The 19703-nt window shown below is 36.6% G+C and overlaps 2 protein-coding genes across 2 annotated transcripts; both read left to right on the top strand.

The window, feature by feature from the left end:
• Positions 1 to 240: 240 nt before the first annotated feature.
• Positions 241 to 15947, top strand: LOC116287989 (cyclin-dependent kinase 18). Its single transcript, XM_089035301.1, has 20 exons — positions 241 to 576; positions 805 to 979; positions 2464 to 2564; positions 3536 to 3724; positions 4246 to 4302; positions 4745 to 4779; positions 5979 to 6058; positions 6652 to 6746; positions 6828 to 6890; positions 7546 to 7607; positions 8513 to 8574; positions 8685 to 8745; positions 9321 to 9380; positions 9527 to 9617; positions 9690 to 9753; positions 9979 to 10027; positions 10688 to 10730; positions 11550 to 11640; positions 11872 to 11949; positions 12876 to 15947. Exons 2-20 carry the CDS (start codon positions 874 to 876, stop codon positions 12908 to 12910), a joined length of 1422 nt encoding a protein of 473 aa, XP_088891427.1. The 5' UTR covers positions 241 to 576; positions 805 to 873; the 3' UTR covers positions 12911 to 15947.
• Positions 15948 to 16796: 849 nt separating this feature from the next.
• Positions 16797 to 18639, top strand: LOC148908890 (uncharacterized). The gene is made up of 3 exons (XM_089035994.1): positions 16797 to 16811; positions 17674 to 17780; positions 18537 to 18639. The coding sequence occupies exons 1-3, from the start codon at positions 16797 to 16799 to the stop codon at positions 18637 to 18639; spliced, it is 225 nt and encodes a 74-aa protein (XP_088892120.1).
• The last annotated feature ends 1064 nt before the right edge of the window (positions 18640 to 19703 follow it).

Below are 19703 nucleotides of genomic sequence, written 5' to 3'. Positions count from 1 at the left end.
CTCCCTATGTTTTTGAATTCTCATTTGCCCAGGCCGGCCGAATATTGAACTCATAATAAGAAAAAAAAATCCTTTGTGGAATCTATTTTTAATAAAGGAAGTTTTGTACTTGAATTTCATTTAAAGTTATAATGTAATGTATGTAATGAGATGTTTCTTTGTCCAGACATGACTTAAAGTAGATATAAAGTATAGTGCGTTGATTGGACATGTTGGTGTTGTTTAGGTGACCATCTATCAATCAGACAGCCTTTGCACGGTCCTGTGGGTAACATTCAAAATGGCGTTCCTGTGCCGTCTTTGGAATAGCGTCCTCAGATGACCAGATAAACAATACAATATTCGACTCTATCCTGCAAAGAAAGGAAGAACGAGCCCTTAGGTACCTTGCTTGAGTATTTTTATTTTTGTTCGAGATTCTGCAATCGCCTGAAGGGGTTTAGAATTTGGTCCGTGAGTCTATTATCAGCGCTGTTGTGTTTTGAGTTCTCGTCTACCAACATTAACACAAGAACACAAGGAAATTCCAAACGCCAACGCTTTCCTCTCGAGAGAATGGTCGCATTTTTATGTCAGGTAATACTTGTATTAACTAACCTATTGTCAGAGGAATAAAGACATTTGATAATAAGAAAACTCAGACTGTATTAACAACAGACTCAACACCAGATCTGGACGTCAGGCAGCTTGTTCTTCATAATTTACTTCGAAAAGTCTAGAATTTTTTGCAGAAATCTTTGATAAATACATCAGGCTCTTGTATTGATCGTCTTGAATGTTGTTTCTATGTTTTCTTCTCTACAGAAACAAGACTAAAGTGTCCAGATATGATTTGAATAATTGCGAGAAAGATTTGAGTCTAGTGTGACAGTGATGAGGAGAATTAAGCGAGCCTTATCGCTTCGAGGCTTAAAAAGCGAAGATGTTCTCTCAGAATTAGAAGAACAAATTGCTACAGACGGTAATGGTCGAAATAATGGTAAGATATCCTTATTGTGTGGTTAAATTTGTCTTGGCTTGAATATATTATCTTCTCTAGAACCTAAAAATAATATTTGTCGTGCGAGCGCTGGACAATTGCAATCTGCCTGATGTACAGTGTTTTTTCAATAAATAGTTTTTATAATTTCGTGAAAGTTCTGTCACTTTGCCGAAAATCTCAATGGCGTCCAATAAAATATTTTATTTTTTAGCTCTGGATACTTATTATATTTAGTATAAAGGGGGAAAACCGGCTTTAAATCGATGCTTTGTGTTGGTGTTTGAGGAGTTTGACAGCTCTTCGCTACAAATAGTTGTTTATTCAACACAATCCTGACATTATTAAGCGGTTTTTGTACGATAATGGTTTTAGTTCTAGCCTCAGTGGTTTAAGTTTTCATGAACTGACAAAACAGCTCTGACAAAATTAAATAAAGTCGTAAAATCCTATGAGCATAAAAATCCTTCGAAAATTTAGCGCAGCGTTCCAGAAAAACTCAGAATCTTTAACGATCGACGGAGCTTTCTTTTCCCTACATTCCGTAAAGTCACATAAGTATTTCAAAGTTCTAGCTATTAAATTACCTATTTTGAAAATTTAGGGGATTATCGGGAAAAAAATCGGTGATATTGCTGTGATGCGTTTTTGAGGCCGTCTCTCGATAAGAGAATTGTTTACGATTTTAAAGGTTATGTATGTTCAAAACAAGAATATCGTAGTGCTGCCCCTAATGATTAGGATACTATTAACATAGACATATAGAGGTCGGGTCATGCAGAGAAGAGGGTTTAGAATACCATTCGGTTAGTTAAAGATACGTGGATTATGTGGTTTAAATATTTCAAGTTGATACACAACATATGGCAAACATTTTACCCTCAAGAATCCACTTCAAGAAATTTAAGAATTTCACCACTTCAAGTTAAACAAGATAAAAGTGTTTGTAGCACAAAATATTTCGTAAAGAAATGATTCTCAAATCTAAAAAAACGCTAATGGAAATAAATTATATTTGAAATTGTCTTCATTGCAATTTAATTGTCTTCTTGGTGTTATGGGTCACCAAAAGGTTCCGACATTTTCATTGAATTGTTTTCCAAATATACTGTTCATTAATTTGATTTATAATAGTAATTATTCAGCTTTCTTGAGGATGGTTTGAAACATCATTTTAAAGAGTGAAATAACAAGGAAAGCAAAGGAAGTCGATAAACTATGGGAAAGTTTTAGTACATTTGTATGGCAATTTAATGATGATTTTTGATTGTTTACGGGGCAAATTGAGGAATTGAGTGAATGTAAATGAATGCTCAAATGAGCAAAACGTTTTTATCTATTGTTTATGATTATTCACTTCAATGATTTCCTTTAAAAACATTTTTTTCTCGCAAAAGAAAAAAATCAATGCTATATGTTTTATGGTGCAGGGTAAATTTATATTCTATTCAATTTGTTTGTTTATTGTCTTTTTTCCTGTGTAGGATTTGATTCAAATGACAGTGCATTTACAGATGAAAAAGTATCCCAGGGTGACACCACCTACAGTAGGCCAGTTATGAGAATTAAACCACGATCCAAATCGGTAAGATGTCTATCAATATTAATTATATATGAGTAAACTGAAGGCTGTCTGAAGGCTGTCTGAAGGCTGTCTGAAGGCTCTAGAAATTTCCATGGGAACCGACTCAAAAATAAATCTATTGCCCAATTTCACTACAATGTCACATAATTTTTTTTTCAACAATGAGGATCATAGTTCTGGGCAGGAGACAAAGCAGTAATATCAAAAAGAAAACTAAGAAAATTTGTATTTATTAGAGCTTAGAAATGAAATTTGTTACTAAGCTTGTTTAGTTCTATAGCTATTCGAAGTAACCTTTACCAATTATGGTAATAATATTATAGTAATAAAATTGTTGTTACGATAATAATAGTCACCAAATACCATATATATCATAGGATTAAACACTATTTTATCAAATGTTTAAGACACAAGACATATTCAAGCTATAAATTCAGCTGCAGAATAAAATTATTTCAATTTTTTCTCTTTCTTCTCCATTCTGTCCCCCTTATAAAGTGTGGCCATAGTGAAATATAGCAATTAACTTTATGTGACCTGGCAGACCAATTACATGTGAGCAAACTTTGTCAGCTTGTCACAATAGGTTGCTATATTTTCTAGAAAAAAACTTTACTACTTATCTCACCGAACTGTAGCGACACGTCAAAAAATTGTCTCACTACCACACCCTAATGCGTCTACTGACACGCCTACTTTTGTCACTGTCTTGGATCTAGCACATTGCCAGTAAGGCATTCACTGTAAAACATGTAACAAAAGTAGGCATGTCAGTAGACGAATTAGGGTGTGGTAGCGAGACAAATTTTTGGTGTGTCGCCAGAGTTCGGTGAGATCCGTAGCATCATATTCCCATCCATGCCAAAAAATTTTGGTTGTTGATATTTCCTTTGTCTTTACAGAAACCATTTCAGATAATATTTACAAATGTTTCATTAACCAATTTGTATAATATATGTATTTTGTTTCAGACTCTCTCTTCTTCTGGAGGACCAAGCAAGCGGTTCTCTCTACCAGTCCTCCATTATGGTGCATCTTTGAATGATCTCTCATTGAGCAGAAGTCCCAAATCTGCACAGAAAAGTGCTAGTTTTGATCAATATCCCTCCATAGACAATCAAACTAACAACGTTAGTAGGACATCAAGACGTCTATCCTTGGTAAGACTTTTATTAATAATTTCAACTCAGATATAGAGGCTTTGCACAATCACGTGATGGCAGCCATGACAGGAGGCACATAAATAGAGTCTTTTCCCCTTGGGAAACTAAATTCTTTCTTATGTAAATCAGATTAGAGCAGATTCAATTGCTCCTGCCTCCTGTCATGGCTGCCATCATGTGATGGTGCAAAGCCTCTATTTGAAGTTAAGTTATTGTTCACCTCAATAGTCATATCATAATTTTGGCATATTTGTGAACAATCTTTGACTGTGGTGTAGCCTGAATGACTCCATCAAAAAGCAGGGATCAGTCATGGCTTTGGTCTCTCTAGTCAGAGGCTGGAGCAGTTACAGTAAGGATTTAGGAGTTTATCTTCATCCCAAAGGGAAAAAATGTAACTGACTATGCTACCCATGCTTATTTATGATTAATAATTTTGATTGCTGCGCAAATCTAGGAGTCATATATTCCTGGATCTCATGTATACAATCTTCCCTTTCTTTCTTTCTTTTTTACAGTCTGAATTAGGTTATGGAAAAATGGAAACTTACACCAAGCTAGACAAACTAGGAGAGGTATAGTAACAGATCACTAATATTAATAAGCTAACATGAATATTAATTTTATCCCACATTTTATGTTTGATCAATTGGCAAAAAGTAAAAACAAAATTATTTATAGATACAATTTTGATTTTTTGAAATCTTTTATCTATGATATTCAGGGTTTTCATTAAGGGTTGGAGAGCTCACAGAATGCTCCACTAAAAGAGCAAAATTCTCCATCTTAAACTACCATTAAGAGCTTAGTAATTCATATAATGTTTACCTATTCTCCAGGACGTTCCTGCAGTTCATGACCTTCTCCTAGTATTTCAAGACTTAATTAAAAACCCAGAATATTAATAGAATGCCTAATCCAATTTTCGCATTTCCTTTCCATATTCTTATGAATTTCATTAATTGACACCCTCAGTAAACAAAATTACTTTTCAATAACATATTTCTCTTTTCTTAGGGAACATATGCTACAGTATTTAAAGGCAAAAGCAAGTGAGTTGATATAGATTTTTCACTTTAATATACTTAGAATATTTGAAAATTCAATATTTATTTTTAAATGTTTAAAATAGAATCATTCATAAATTACAAACTTAAGAGTTCTCTTTACCTCAGCTGTTTTTCATTCTGAAGTTATTGTAATGATTGTTTTTCTTTATCTTTAATAGCAAAATATAAATGACCAGTGTCTATATTAAGCATAATAACCCTTAGGATTTGATAATCATTTTAAAATTATCATTGAATTTTTTTTTTCATAGAGCTTTATCAGAACAGGTGTATTTGTTTTAAGGGAGCTCAGCACCATATCACCATAGTTACCAAGACATTTTATAGTTGATATATTTCTAACAAAATCATAGATTTTAAATCTAAAAAAGCTTTTTCTTGTCATAATAAATGAAGGTTGAAACTTACTTAAATTCTTTTTCATAAGTTTGATTAAAGTTTAAGTTAAATTTGTAAGTCGCCATTCCTGATGACTGGCCAAATTAGTTTTAGCTTGGTCATACTTTGTTTCTGGCTAAACGTTACTGTTCAAAATGATTGGTAAGGCAAAGATTTGATTGAACAAGTTCAAAGATATGATGTTTGGCCATTATTTTAAGCCCTGATATCGAAATATGAAAAAGTTTTTCTGATTAGTTTTTAGCAAAGAAGAGGCAGTTTTTTTTGTTTTTTGTTTTTGTTTTGTTTTTGTTTTTGTTTTTTTTTTTGCTGTTTACCCCTCAAAACTACAAAATGTTGTAAGAAATATGTGAAAATTATTCAAATCAAAGTAGTTCATCTACCACTTACTTTATCAGTCAACATTGTTTTAAGCATTTTGATAATTAAACTGTGTTTGTCTTGAGGGTAAAAAAAAAGTTAATTGCTTTCCTCTTTTTGATGTAAGAATAATTTTAGATTATCAGTTTACACAGCATGAAATGTCGGCATTTGAAAATACTATTTTCTATAAACAATTTTTTTTCTTTCTTGAACCCTCCTGTGAATAATTTTCTTCAAAGCGAGTAATATTTAAACATGAATATTGACAAATTTTCACAGTACTTACATGTATGAATTCAAAGTGCACTTCTTGTGAAGTGCCTGAGGCTGCAAGCTTGAATGTTTATCATAACAATATGGTGTCTCTCGGCACGACATATGCATAACAGATGGTTAACCATACATTTTTTTTATTCCAGAATAACAGATAACTTAGTTGCACTCAAAGAGATTAGGCTGGAACATGAAGAGGGGGCTCCCTGTACTGCTATCAGAGAAGGTGAGTGTTACCCCCCTGAAATGATAGATGCATTTGTCAGGGGGGTAAAGACAATGATTGTGAGGTCCAGCATTTGCAAGTCCTGGAGGGAACTTACTGTAAATTGTCTTCTCTTTCTGCCTCTCGCATGTACAGCTATTTCAAAAAAAGATTGAAAGAGCAAACAGTGATAGATAAAAAGATTATTGTTGAGATGTTTAGTGTTGTTTGTAGTTGACTAAACCATTTGAAATACCTTGATTATCTGTGTTTAGATACATACAAACATACATGAACTTTATTTTTTCTCAAATTTTCAGAGTAGCTACAGATAACTAATATCTTTTAGGAAATCAGTAAATAAACAAATTATAAATAAAGAAAACTAAGATACCATTCAAAAAATATGATTTGCATTCACTTGGTTGAGGTCCAATTTGTTTATGGCGTTCTTGAATTGTGATGTATGCACACAGTTCACCATAAACAGAATATGTGCGCTATATAAATAAAGTTCCTTTCAGCTGGGCAGTTGCTAATCACCTATCGCTGTCCACTCCTTCAATCTATTTTGAAATAGTCATATTAAATATTCAATTTGTTTTGTTATTTAGTTTCACTACTGAAGGATCTCAAACATGCTAATATCGTAACACTCCATGACACAGTGCACACTCATAAAGCACTGACTTTGGTTTTTGAATATCTGGTAAGTGATCTCTAAATCAACGGTCAAATACACAGTATTCAATCAATGCTGATATACTTGATAATATCTTGATAATTGCAGGAGAAAGACCTGAAGCAGTACATGGATAATTGTGGATCAATAATGAGTATGAATAATGTTAGGGTAAGAAATATGTGACATACTACTTACTAGCAGGGTAGGGTATATCTAAGAATTACACCGTACTAAATCACTTTCTTTAAATAGTAGGATACAAATTCAGTATTTATATACTGGTTTCCAATAGACCTCTTCAGCTCTGACGTAACGTTTTCCCATTTCAGACCACATGTCATTCCCTAGAGTATTATTTCTTTGTTTAAGGTTTGCGCTCAGTTGTACAACTCAAACAAAGAATCTTATTCTCAAGGGAATGACATGTGTCTGAAATGGGAAAACATTACTCCCAAGCCGAAGAGGTCTATTAGACTCACTGTATATCACAGATACACACACACTACCACTAGATTAAAATTCAATATTCTATGCATACGTGATGGACGTCGCTCCCCACTCACCCCCAAAAACCCATGTACAAATTAGAATTAGACTCCCAATGGCAAAGGGGACTGCAGGGACTCTAGGACACCCCGGATATATTCCTGTTTGTTTTTTACTTGACTTCAGTCTAATGAACAATCTTGAAAAATCATTTCTTTTGTCATGGAGTTAAATGATTTTAAACACATTCAAGAAAAACTTGATGAAACACTCTGTTATCAAACGAAAATGTCTCAAATCTTGAACTGCAGTTCATTCCACTTTCTATCTTTTCCAGGTATTTTTATTTCAACTTTTAAGAGGACTTGACTACTGTCACAAAAGAAAGGTGTTACACAGGTAAGATGGTGACACCCAGTAGATTGTTGGGGTGATATTGGTGTACTATTAGATGACACCCAGTAGATTGTTGGGATGATATTGGTGTACTATTAGATGACACCCAGTAGATTGTTGGGGTGATATTGGTGTACTATTAGATGACACCCAGTAGATTGTTGGGATGATATTGGTGTACTATTAGATGACACCCAGTAGATTGTTGGGATGATATTGGTTCACTATTAGATGATTACCCAGGAGAAGAGAGATCCTAAATACTTGAGATCTGCATTGTATAGAATATAATAAGTCTCATTATCTTAGTTTTTACCATATGATGGGTTTATGTGAATGTTTGTGTGTGTTTTTCATTTTCTTTTCTTAAATGTGTGTGTTTTTGTGTGCATACATAGGATTTAGATTACGTAAATAGTAATACAGTACATATAAATATCAAGGGCGGATCCAGGGGGGAGGCAAAAGGGGGCTGAAGCCCCCCCCCTTCAGCAGAAAAAACAATGCTTTTTATATTTTTTTCCGTTGTGTTGACGGAAGAAACTCAATTAGCCCCCCCCCCCCCCTCCCAAACTCAATTCGCCCCCCCCCTAAAATTTTGGCTGGATCTGCCCTTAAATATGAATAAATAAACACAAATATATATAATCATGTATATATATAGATACTTATCGATATTGTACCCTTTATATTATAGTCTTCTTTTCCATGCCGTGACCATTACAGTGTCATGTCTGAGCATTTACATTAGCAGTTACCTCAGGCACAAGGATTAGTTGGAAGAAAGCCATCTATTTTGTTCTGTGACTGTGTCGTGTGATTTTTTCCCTCATCTATATGCTTTCTACAAATGTATTTATTTTTATATTATTTACAATTTTTTATTTTATATTGATATTCTATTACAGAGACCTCAAGCCCCAAAATTTGTTAATCAATGATAGAGGAGAGCTAAAACTGGCTGATTTTGGTAAGTGTATATATATAGAAAGCCTGCCTCAGCTTTATCCCTTCTTCTCTATTCCACTATTCTCTGTGAATGGTCATTGTTGACAGCTTCTTCTCTTGCTTTCCTTCAAGGCTTGGCAAGAGCAAAATCCGTCCCAACCAAAACTTATTCAAACGAAGTCGTAACTTTATGGTGAGTATATTAAACTGGAGGCAAACAAACAGAAACAGACCAGCAGAGAGGAAGAAAATAGAGTCAGAAGTATAAACGAAGTCTTCATTTTGTCATCCCTCCTATTCAGATACCGCGTCTTTTCATCTACACGCTTTCAGCTTGCAATTCTTGTCAGTAACTTTAAGTTACTAGTGTTACTAAATTCATTACGAATGAGCAATGACATTTAGCAATTTAATTTTAAAAGGCTTTACTATTAGGCTGCTTTCATAATGTATGGCAGAGGGGGGGGGGGGGCAGGTGAAATCTTTAAATGACAAAAATTTCTTAAGACCCCCCCTTGAAGTCCCCCAAAAAATAACTTTTCCCCCGGGCATTCTCTAGTACCTTCTTCTAAAAATTTTGCATCCCCCCCCGATTCTCTGATAAAATTTTTCAAACCCCCCATTTTACTGGAATTTTTCCGATCCCCTTAAATTTCACCTGCCCCCCCCCCCCCCCCTCCCTCTGCCATACATTATGAACGCAGCCCTAGAATAAAACCTAAAAAATAGTAATTAATGTTAATCATACATGTTTTGACTATCCATTAGGTATAGACCGCCAGATGTGCTACTTGGTTCGACAGCTTATTCAACACAAATAGACATGTGGTGAGATTGTAGTTACGGCGTTTTACTTTGTTAGTTCTTCCTGTTTACCGTTGCTATGTAACCATATGCGTCTAGTCTTTTCTATTAATCCATATGGACAGCCATATATTTAGATTTTAACTGGTTTAACAAATTGTCTCTTCAAGGGGCGTTGGATGTATATTTTATGAAATGGCTACTGGCCGACCTCTGTTTCCCGGTTCAACAGTTGAGGACGAACTTCATTTAATTTTCAAGGTAAGACATTCACGTAGACTTCAGCGTTTTAACGTTTACCGAAATGATTTTTTAAAATTCATAATCTTTCAGTTGCTCGGAACTCCCACGGAGGAATTCTGGCCAGGAATCTCAACTAATGAAATATTTTTAGCTGGTAAGACATTTAAGACATTTTTCTGAGATCGATAAAAGTGATGCATTCTGGTCTAGCTTGGGTAAAAACACCAACATATAAGGCATGATATAACGATGTTTACCCATGCTAGACCACAATGCACCAAGTCTTCAGATTGGCCTCGCTTACATGGAAATTGCTTAAGCGCAGCATTATTATTGGAAGTAAATGGAAAATATTAATATATATTACTATTTTCGTCAGGAACATTTCCTATCTATCCGAGAGAACATTTAATAAACCATGCTCCAAGGTAAGATAACTATGTGCTTTATGGAGATTTATTCTTTCAAGGGGTGGGGTGGTGGGGGGCATTGATACCTTCATGCAACCTCGTACCCAGAACCCACGTTCCTCTTGGTCAGCACTTGTTTCTTGTAGACTCTTCCACAGTCTCTCGCTCGTCCGTTCCGTCTCCACGCTTAGAGACTGTAACGGTACAATGACCGAAAGAACTTATGGGTCCCGAAAACTTGGACCCAGCGTGCTTTGGGGACCAAAATACTCGTCCACATTCTCTCTCGTTTCAATATTTTCAAGATGGCGGCGAAAACGAGAGAGACTGTGGACGAGTATTTTGGTTCCCAAATCACGCTGGGTCCAAGTTTTCGGGACCCATAAGTCCTTTCGGTCATTGTACCGTTACAGTCTCTAAGCGTGGAGACGGAACGGACGAGCGAGAGACTGTGGAAGAGTCTATTGTTTCTTGGTGCTGGCCAAGAGGAACGCGGGCTCTAGATACGAGATTGACCTTCATTGACCTACACAAAAATATTTCGAGGATATGATTCGAAAATAATCACAATGCAGTAAATTAACTGGCAGATAAAGGGGCTTTATAGTAACGCTGATAATAATTTATTTATCTATTTTTTTTAATGAACTAATTGTTTTACGCTTCGCTCCTTTACAGACTGGACAATTCTGGTCTAGAATTGCTGGAAATGTTTTTAGAGGTAATTGAATAATTTGCTAAATTTAAGGAAATGTTCCTTGCAAATGGTCATACAATTTTGTTAAAAAAACAAGTTGCAAAAGAAATATCCAATGTTAATATGCCAAAAATCTGTCTCGCAATTTCGTTTCAGCGTAACCGCACTATTTGTAAGTACAGACCTCCTTGGCTCGGGCGTAAATGTTTTCCCATTTCAGACAACGTGTCATTCCCTTGAGTATCATTTCTTTACTAAGGATGATATTTTCAAGATAATGACACGTGGTCTGAAATGGGAAAACATTTACGCAAAAGATAGAGGTTTATTAGGCTCTCATGTAAAACGTCGAATTTTACATGAGTCGAACCTAGTTGAAACGATGGATAACAATGCGGTCCTCTTTCATGTTATTAGGTTCGGCTCATGTGAATCTCGAAGTTTGACATGAGCCTTAGAAATCTAAAATACAAAGAATTGTTAGAATTAGAATCGAATTCTACGTTTTCGTAATTTACGCTTTCTATTTATAAAAATAAATAAATAAAAAATAAATGAGATTTAACAGTGGCATTTCTACAGAGTACCTATTCACCCACTGTAATTCCAATTGGAATTGAGGAGTTGATTTTTGCGGAGGGAGGAAAGCAGGGTAACCCGGAAACCTCGAAGCACAGGAGAGAACCAAACAAACAACTCTACTCACATACGACACCGAGCTCAGCGGGACTCGAACCCGGGTCGCATTTGGTGAGAGGCGAGCGCTCTCACCTCTACGCCACCCATGCTTCCATATTTTCTAACAAGAAATTTATGTCATGGTTTATATTTCTCGTACAACAGTATAGCGTCAAATCAAGAATATCAGCCCATGATGCCATGAGACACGAATACTTTTATAGTTTTGGTCCGAAAGTTCTCGAACTGGACGATCGTAAGTTGACTTTATTATTAATAGCAGTACTATTTAAGGGTTTGGACCTTGTAAATCATATTATTGCGTAGGCATGGGAACATAGCACTGAGCACTTTTAAGGTTGCTGTTCATCCGTTTTCTTGTTAGAAAAGCGACGAGGAGGGGGGTAGCATAGGGTTGCGTACATTGTCTTATAACTTCCTGGCCTCTGTTGCCTCATCACTCTCAAATACCTTTTTTCTTCTACAGTTCAGTCAATTTTTACGATAGAAGAAATTCGATTAACCAAAGATCCTGGATATAGAACCACCGCTAAAGGCACAGGGGGTAAGTACTGCTTCGCTTTCACCCTATTTCATGATGACGTCACATCAAAACAAACTATTGTTTTAACGCTAGGGATCATGGTCGCTGGAGGGGGATGGAATGACAACAAAACATCTTAAATCACAATGAAATTTGGTTTATGAGCTGGTGAAGACAAGATAACTAAATATTACGCTAAATATGTCGAAAGAAGAGAATTAAGCTTAAATTTCTGTCATTTTAGCCGATGTAAACAAAACGTGACGTCATTATGGAATTGGGCAATTTGTCATTATTGGTCCTGAGCGCTTGCATACTCCTAAATTCAAAATGGCGCACGGCCAGTTGAAAACGAGGCATCCAGGGCCAAATTTACAAATTTACAGTATTTTCTTATAATTGGATTGCGCAAAATTGTCGCGTTCCTGAATGTAAGAAGAAAAGGGAGACTGAACAAGTGTATACTTTGCATTGACAACATATTATTTCTTTGCATTTGGCCCTGGATGCCTCGTTCTCATGTAACACACTCGGTCGTGCGCCATTTTTGACTTCTCCATTGGGCTTAAGATTCTTTTAAGCCATTGTTGCGTAAAAAAAGTACTTAGAATAATTAGGCGTTAAATGGAAGAGCATTGGGAAGATGTGAGCTTTTTATATTCCGCCTCTGTTTTATAAACATTAGACGCTCTAAGAGCGTTTGCTACTTGTGACGCTGATGATCCTGCGACTATGATCCTGGCCAAAAAGCTATATGAGTGAAAATCATTTGAAAAAATTGAAGCAAGAGAATATGAAGTATCTTACTTCATATTCTCTTGATTGAAGCCATTTTACAACTGGTCAACAACAGGCGGCCCAGTAAAACCAAGCAATTTATTATTTTTTTAATTTGATCCGCCACAGGGATCCCAACTGACTATGTCTTTAATTGCTTGTTCCTATAGGTCCCACCAAAAGACGTCAAAGTATGCTGTTTTAGAAAATATACAATACTATATGGTTCACATTACGAATATCGGCAAAATATTTACACTATTCAGAATGGAAGGCATTTCCTGCTACCTAAATACAAGTATAGCTGTGGAGACCATCCTTGAATCCAGGCCAGCACGTTTTGAATCGTTGGTAAGAGGTACAAAGGCACTAGCAAAGAGTCATATTTGTCCGCAAATGATGCTGACAACGCGAAGTAATCAAAAAGGAATTTATAATATGATTTTGTTGATTTGGAGATCACACAATCTCAGGCTGGACCGTGACAAGCTGATGTCACGCAACATGCATTTACGGCATATTTTATAGTCACTCTTTATCGGGAATCAAGTATCGCGTTCCTATTTTTCCACGAAGAAATCGTTCTTAATTTTTTTAATTAGAGATTTTCGTTGTCGTTTTGAAATTCGAAAATATTTTAATTGGAATAATCGCTGTTTTTTAATATTAATTTATTTGCTCGAATTTCTTATTTGATAATCTAAATGTAGAAATGCCCAACGAAAATGAAACAAATTATGTAAAAATAATTGCTGAATATATTTGAATTTAAATTTTACAATTTTTTCGTCAAACTTAAGATAGTTGTTGATTTGATGGCCATTTTGGACTGCAATCAAGTCAGAAATTGATTGTTAGACTATAATTATCAACTTAGCAAGAGTGGTTTTCATTCAAATGAGAAACGTTAGGTACTAACCCTATTCTTCGTTTGCAATAGACGTCATAGCCGCCATGTTGGAAGAATTTGACAAAAGATTTTTAAATGAATTCTTTTGTTATATCTTCCAACATGGCGGACATCCCTTTTGTTATCGTGCTCTCTTGGGATTGATTGCAAACCAAGAATTACGTACAAGTCATGGAATGCCATTACAGTGAAATGGCTTCCCATTGTTTTCGTGTGAATCACCCAATCAAAATGGGCGTCATTGTTACAATTAGATATGACATGGCTACAGTGTAGTTACGCCTATCGTTTCCATCCCTTATGAAAACTGCTCCAAACTTACTGAAAAAATATTTTCATAGGGTTTCAAAACTATTGCTAATTATACGACAAAATGAAAAATCAATCAGGATTAAAAACCTGTCACGCTCTTAGAATAAAATTGCAATTTGGGGGATAGGGTACATTAGTTATAATACTTATCAAAAAATTAAATATCGTATATGATTTTTAATTTCATTTTCTGGGCCTTTCTGCATTAGGCGATATGGCCTAGCAGGTCACGTGATTTCTTCCGCCATGTTTGCAAATATGGAGTTCATATTCGCTGTAAACCCTTCCGATTTTCAGAGAAGGCTAGTGTAATAGATTAGGAATACATTAGAAATAGATTATGCATATTAAGTTGATGGACGCATTTTGCGTCCAACAAGACGGAAGGCAGTCACGTGACTAAATGGTATACATATGGCTTATAAGCTAAGGTAATAATAAGCAAATGGTTTGATCTTATCTCAAGGCATATTATCAAAATTTGAATTGTTAATACTTCATGTGGACGTACCACTAATAAGGCTGTAAAGTCACTGAAGGTCTTATTTCAAATATGTGAAATATCGTACTGAGAGAAAATATGGCCATAACGTAAGTGTCCCCACTAGTTCTAATTGTCAAGATGTTGAATTCGTTGATATTACCTCAATGTTATCGTAGTATAGGAATCAGAGGGGAAATCTGATCTGTACAAATCTTACACGTACTTCTTCTTTTTTGTAAACAAGATTTTGGCTTGGGGTACCTGTGCTCTGTTTTAGACAGGGATACCATGCAAAGAAAAAAGTTGGATGTATATTTCATTCCTCGATGACACAAAAAATTTGCTGGGCAGTAACGTTAAATACTGTTGCAGCACGAGAAACGCAAAAAAGAAAATGTTGACCACATTTATGAACAAAAAAGTAGTATGAGGGGTAGAGAATATATATTGATTACTAGAATGTAATGGGCCCATTCGGGATCATTCTCAGTCTTGTACCCAAAGTCCTCCAGCGCCTTCCTGCTGTTTAGTCAGTGCTTGGTAAGGCAGCCCGCTGACCAAATACCGAAAGACTCTGGGCTCGAGATTGGATCACTTTAGTACCCAGACCCTTCTCAGCAAAGATGAAGGGTCTGGGTACCAGAATTATTCGGGATCGAAGTATTATCAAGAAAACTAGTTGACAACAGACATGACAGCCATGTTGGAGGATAGAGGCATCAATAATCCATCCAACATGGCATTAAGAGCAACGCAAATAAGTCTCTTTTCTTGAGCAGAAAAACTTCCCGCAAGACTCGAGGTGCCTTTCATACGTGTTATTTTTCAAAAGCAAGTTGATCTTGTAAAATGAAATGCAAGAAAGCACGAAATGTTTGAAAGAGTCTTTCTAGTTTTTTAAAAGCTTTTTATCAATATCCTTTGAGACCATGTTAACTAAAAGGTTTTGACCAAGGTATTCGTTTGCTGATGTTGACATGACTACACGAAAAGAACGATTACGGTACGCAGATTGTGTGGCACATGTTGAACTATTAACAGCGAGCGAGCTTACCTACTGGTTTTACAGTTAAAATATTGGTACACGTAATTTGTTGATTTGAGCGGTTTTGAATGAGTGGGGAATTGACGGTACTAACGTACGCCACATAGTCTACACGGTACGAAATGCCGTAACATTAAACTGGCTTCTCGTAGTCTTGCTTTAATCCATCCAAGTACAACGCCTGGTAACAGGTACTGTAAGATACGGCTACGCATATGGGTCGTATCGTTTTCCACCCATTTGAAAACCGTACCGCTTTATAGAACGGTGCTCCTTCAGGCACACAAAAAAGATCCAAACTCTTTCATCTCCTACGCGCCATCTACGCATCATCGCGCAGTCTACGCGCCATCTTGTGTCTCCAAATTCTGCCGCACCCTATATTTCTCACTATTGTAATCAGCGAATTGCTTTAAAATCATAGTGCATATGTAAGACCTATTGTAAGACCTATTCCACATTACAAATAAAGTGAATGTTATAAAACATTATTCTGAAATCTTGTAGGATGTATCCAGGGTGTTTATTACTTGCCGCTAGGAAGAATATATTGGGGTTGGGTTTGTGATCATGTGCGGTACATTTTCTCGAGCCATGAAACTGCCAATTCTCGACTTTCACATCCCATAATCCTTTGCGTCTTTGGGGGGTAACCAGAGGGTAAAAACCCACTTATTTTGCTGAAGGCTGATCAGACAATGTTGAAAATACCTTGTTTGGTATCCAAAGATAAAATGAAGAAGTAAAAAACAGAAAAAGATAGAAGCTTGAAGACGTTTAAGGTAAATTTTTCGTAAGTCAATACATTTTCTGTAAGACCAAAACTCTTCATGATCTGATGTACACGCAAAAATAACTTGGAATAAACTGATAATCAGTATTGTACAGATAAAAGCAGGCATAGTATAAATTCAATTAAGAAACCTTTCAATTTGGGACAGTTTTTTGATTGGTTACCCCCCAAAAACGCAAGGCATTATGGGGATGTGAAAGTAGAGAATACGAATAAAATTAAATCGAACCGGAAGCTGCATACTTGATCAAATTATATTAACTAGTACTGTTCAGGAGGTCAGCTCGGTAATAACCCGCCATTCTTTTTTAGATGAGTTGGAATAACGGAGGCTTGGACGTAAAGCAATTTGAGCTTCTCTCAGGGTGCCCCGAGAAGTTTTCTTTTCTGATACCTCTGGTTTTTAATCGGCAAATAAACAAAACCAATTTTCTCCAGTTTTCCGTGGTATGTCCTCTTATTTACCACGATTTTCGTCATCTAGCCGTCAAAGTGTTGTGGACTCACGAGGCGTAGCCGATGGAGTGCACAACATTTTGACGGCCAGATGACGAAAATATCGGTAAACAAGAGGACATAACAAGGAAAACTGGAGGAAATTGGTTTTTTTTTGTTTGTTTGTTTTTTGTCTACTACAAAAAATTAGAAATTTCACTACGAAAACAAGGGTAAAATTTGGAATAAAAACGGTTTCAAGTTAAGCGCGCGCGTGATTTGCTGACGTAATTTATTGGTATGTCCTCCTATATACTCCGGCTCTAGACTAATCAGAAGGCGAGAAAATTCACGAATGTGGTAAAATGGCCCTTAGCCTCTTGCCCTATCCAAATTCACCTCTGGAAGCCCATGCATCTGACAATAAGACAGATATTTTGGGGATAATATAGTTTTGATTATGTTTTGATTAAAAATAACCAGGACCATACTTCCAGACATCGAATGCTGAACCGTCGTATGGACTTACGGCTACGCCGGAGATTTCGACCCCGACACCGCTATCCCGGGAGGAATTACAGACTGACCAGGAAGCTCGGCCGAAGCCTAAGGGAGAGGTTAGTCGGCCCCTAGACCATAAATGATTAACCTCTTGCTATGACCAGCAGACCCAATGTATCTTTTGTGTAGCTGATGAGTAAACCCCCAAATTTACTCTTTTCCATGTGGGACACTTCTTTAAAACTAGCCGTGACGTACTGATATATTTACACGCAAACTCGGGGTGAAAATCAACCAAATGCGCCGAATATAACGAACTCGTGGATATTACTAGGCATTTTTTTCGGTTACTGCTTTATGCGAGACCTCATGAAATGGCACTATTATATTAGGTTTTATTTGTGTTTTATATTCTTTTTGATATAATTATTTATGCTTGTCTTACTTCAGGTGCTTGACTTATACTTCACGTGCTTCACTTACTTCAGTTGCTTACTTACTTGAGGTGCTTGACTTACTTCAATTGCTTCACTTACCGGAGGTGCTTGACTTACTTTAGGTGCTTGACTTACTTGATTTGCTTGACTTACTTGAGGTGCTTCACTTACTGGAGGTGCTTGACTTACTTTAGGTGCTTGACTTGCCTGAGGTGCTTCACTTACTTCAAGTGCTTCATTTACTTGAGGTGCTTCATTTACTTGAGGTGCTTCACTTACTTGAGGTGCTTCACTTACTTGAGGTGCTTCACTTACTTCAGTTGCTTCACTTACCGGAGGTGCTTGACTTACTTTAGGTGCTTGACTTGCCTGAGGTGCTTCACTTACTCCAAGTGCTTCATTTACTTGAGGTGCTTCATTTACTTGAGGTGCTTCATTTACTTGAGGTGCTTCACTTACTTGAGGTGCTTCACTTACTTGAGGTGCTTCACTTACTTCAGTTGCTTCACTTACCGGAGGTGCTTCACTTACTTTAGGTGCTTGACTTACTTGATTTGCTTGACTTGCTTACGGTGCTTCACTTACTTGATTTGCTTGACTTACTTGTGGTGCTTGACTTGCCTGAGGTGCTTCACTTACTTCAAGTGCTTCTTTTACTTGAGGTGCTTCACTTACTTGTGGTGCTTGACTTGCCTGAGGTGCTTCACTTACCTCAAGTGCTTCATTAACTTGAGGTGCTTCACTTACTTGTGGTGCTTGACTTGCCTGAGGTGCTTCACTTACTTCAAGTGCTTCATTTACTTGAGGTGCTTGACTTACTTGTGGTGCTTGACTTGCCTGAGGTGCTTCACTTACTTCAAGTGCTTCATTAACTTGAGGTGCTTGACTTACTTGTGGTGCTTGACTTGCCTGAGGTGCTTCACTTACTTCAAGTGCTTCATTTACTTGAGGTGCTTTACTTACTTTAGATGCTTGACTTGCTTGAGGTGCTTCACTTACTTGAGGTGCTTGACTTAGTTTAGGTGCTTGACTTGCTTGAGGTACTTCACTTACTTCAAGTGCTTCATTTACTTGAGGTGCTTCACTTACTTGAGGTGCTTGGCTCACGACTTTTACAGCGTCATAGTTATTTTCTTTTCGTCTTGTTTTGGTTTTAAGTAAGTAAGTAAGTAAGTAAGTAAGTAAGTAAGTAAGTAAGTAAGTAAGTAAGTAAGTAAGTAAGTAAGTAAGTAAGTAAGTAATTTATTTATTCACGTAGACACACAGGAGCTTACAATAAAGTCTCGTTAGAACGTGCACGTGCTAAACTTAAATCTAAATAATGATTGGTTTTGGCGCCTATATTGACCAAAGACCTGCGCACGAGTGAAATTTCGAGGAATATGATTGGTTATGCGGTATATACTATCGAAAAATAGGTCACTCCCAAAAACACATCCGACACGCCTTCCTAATACCAGGCTAGATAGACACCCATGATTTCACCTATGGGAATTAATTGAAGCACCTCAAGTAAGTCAAGCACCTCAAGTAAGCCAAGCACCTCCGGTAAGTGAAGCAACTAAAGTAAGTGAAGCACCTCAAGTAAGTCAAGCACCTCAAGTAAGCCAAGCACCTCAAGTAAGTCAAGCACCTCAAGTAAGTCAAGCACCTCAAGTAAGTGAAGCACCTCAAAAGTCAAGCACCTCAAGTAAGTGAAGCAACCGAAGTAAGTGAAGCGTGCACAGCAATAGCCCACTTCCGAGATATGCTTCGCTTGTCACGCACAAAGGTTTCAATATTTTCAAGACCGAGGACACAGTTTTTCCCTATCCGGACCGACTATAGGACGGTAAATAACTTATTTATTTTTTTCCCGTTTTTTTTTTTTTTTTTTTTTTACTTGTTTTTGTAATCGTTTTGTGTTGTCTTTAGTGGCAAAGGATACCGGATCGCGCGCGCGGGCAGATACTACTGACAAAATACCGCCCGCTCAAACAGCCAATCAGAACGCACGATTTTTTAGGATACCGGACCGGAAAAAATATATATATAATAGTGCCACTTCACGAGGTCTTGCATGAAGTAGTAACCTTTTTTTT

Source organism: Actinia tenebrosa, unplaced genomic scaffold (assembly GCF_029948245.1).
Source record: "Actinia tenebrosa isolate PJP-AT-01 unplaced genomic scaffold, QUT_ActTen_1.0 PGA_scaffold3__52_contigs__length_22856419, whole genome shotgun sequence".
Classification (NCBI taxonomy): domain Eukaryota; kingdom Metazoa; phylum Cnidaria; class Anthozoa; order Actiniaria; family Actiniidae; genus Actinia; species Actinia tenebrosa.
Note: the sequence above shows the minus strand (reverse complement) of the source record. Positions and strands in the feature narration are given on the sequence as shown.

Coding starts and splice junctions, on each gene's coding strand:
- LOC116287989 (XM_089035301.1), top strand. CDS start 874: ATGAGGAGAATTAAGCGAGCCTTATCGCTTCGAGGCTTAAAAAGCGAA. Junction 6,059..6,651: donor CTGTACTGCTATCAGAGAAG/GTGAGTGTTACC, acceptor TTTGTTATTTAG/TTTCACTACTGAAGGATCTC. Junction 9,381..9,526: donor TCAACACAAATAGACATGTG/GTGAGATTGTAG, acceptor TGTCTCTTCAAG/GGGCGTTGGATGTATATTTT.
- LOC148908890 (XM_089035994.1), top strand. Junction 17,781..18,536: donor ATTTGCTTGACTTACTTGAG/GTGCTTCACTTA, acceptor GACTTGCCTGAG/GTGCTTCACTTACTTCAAGT.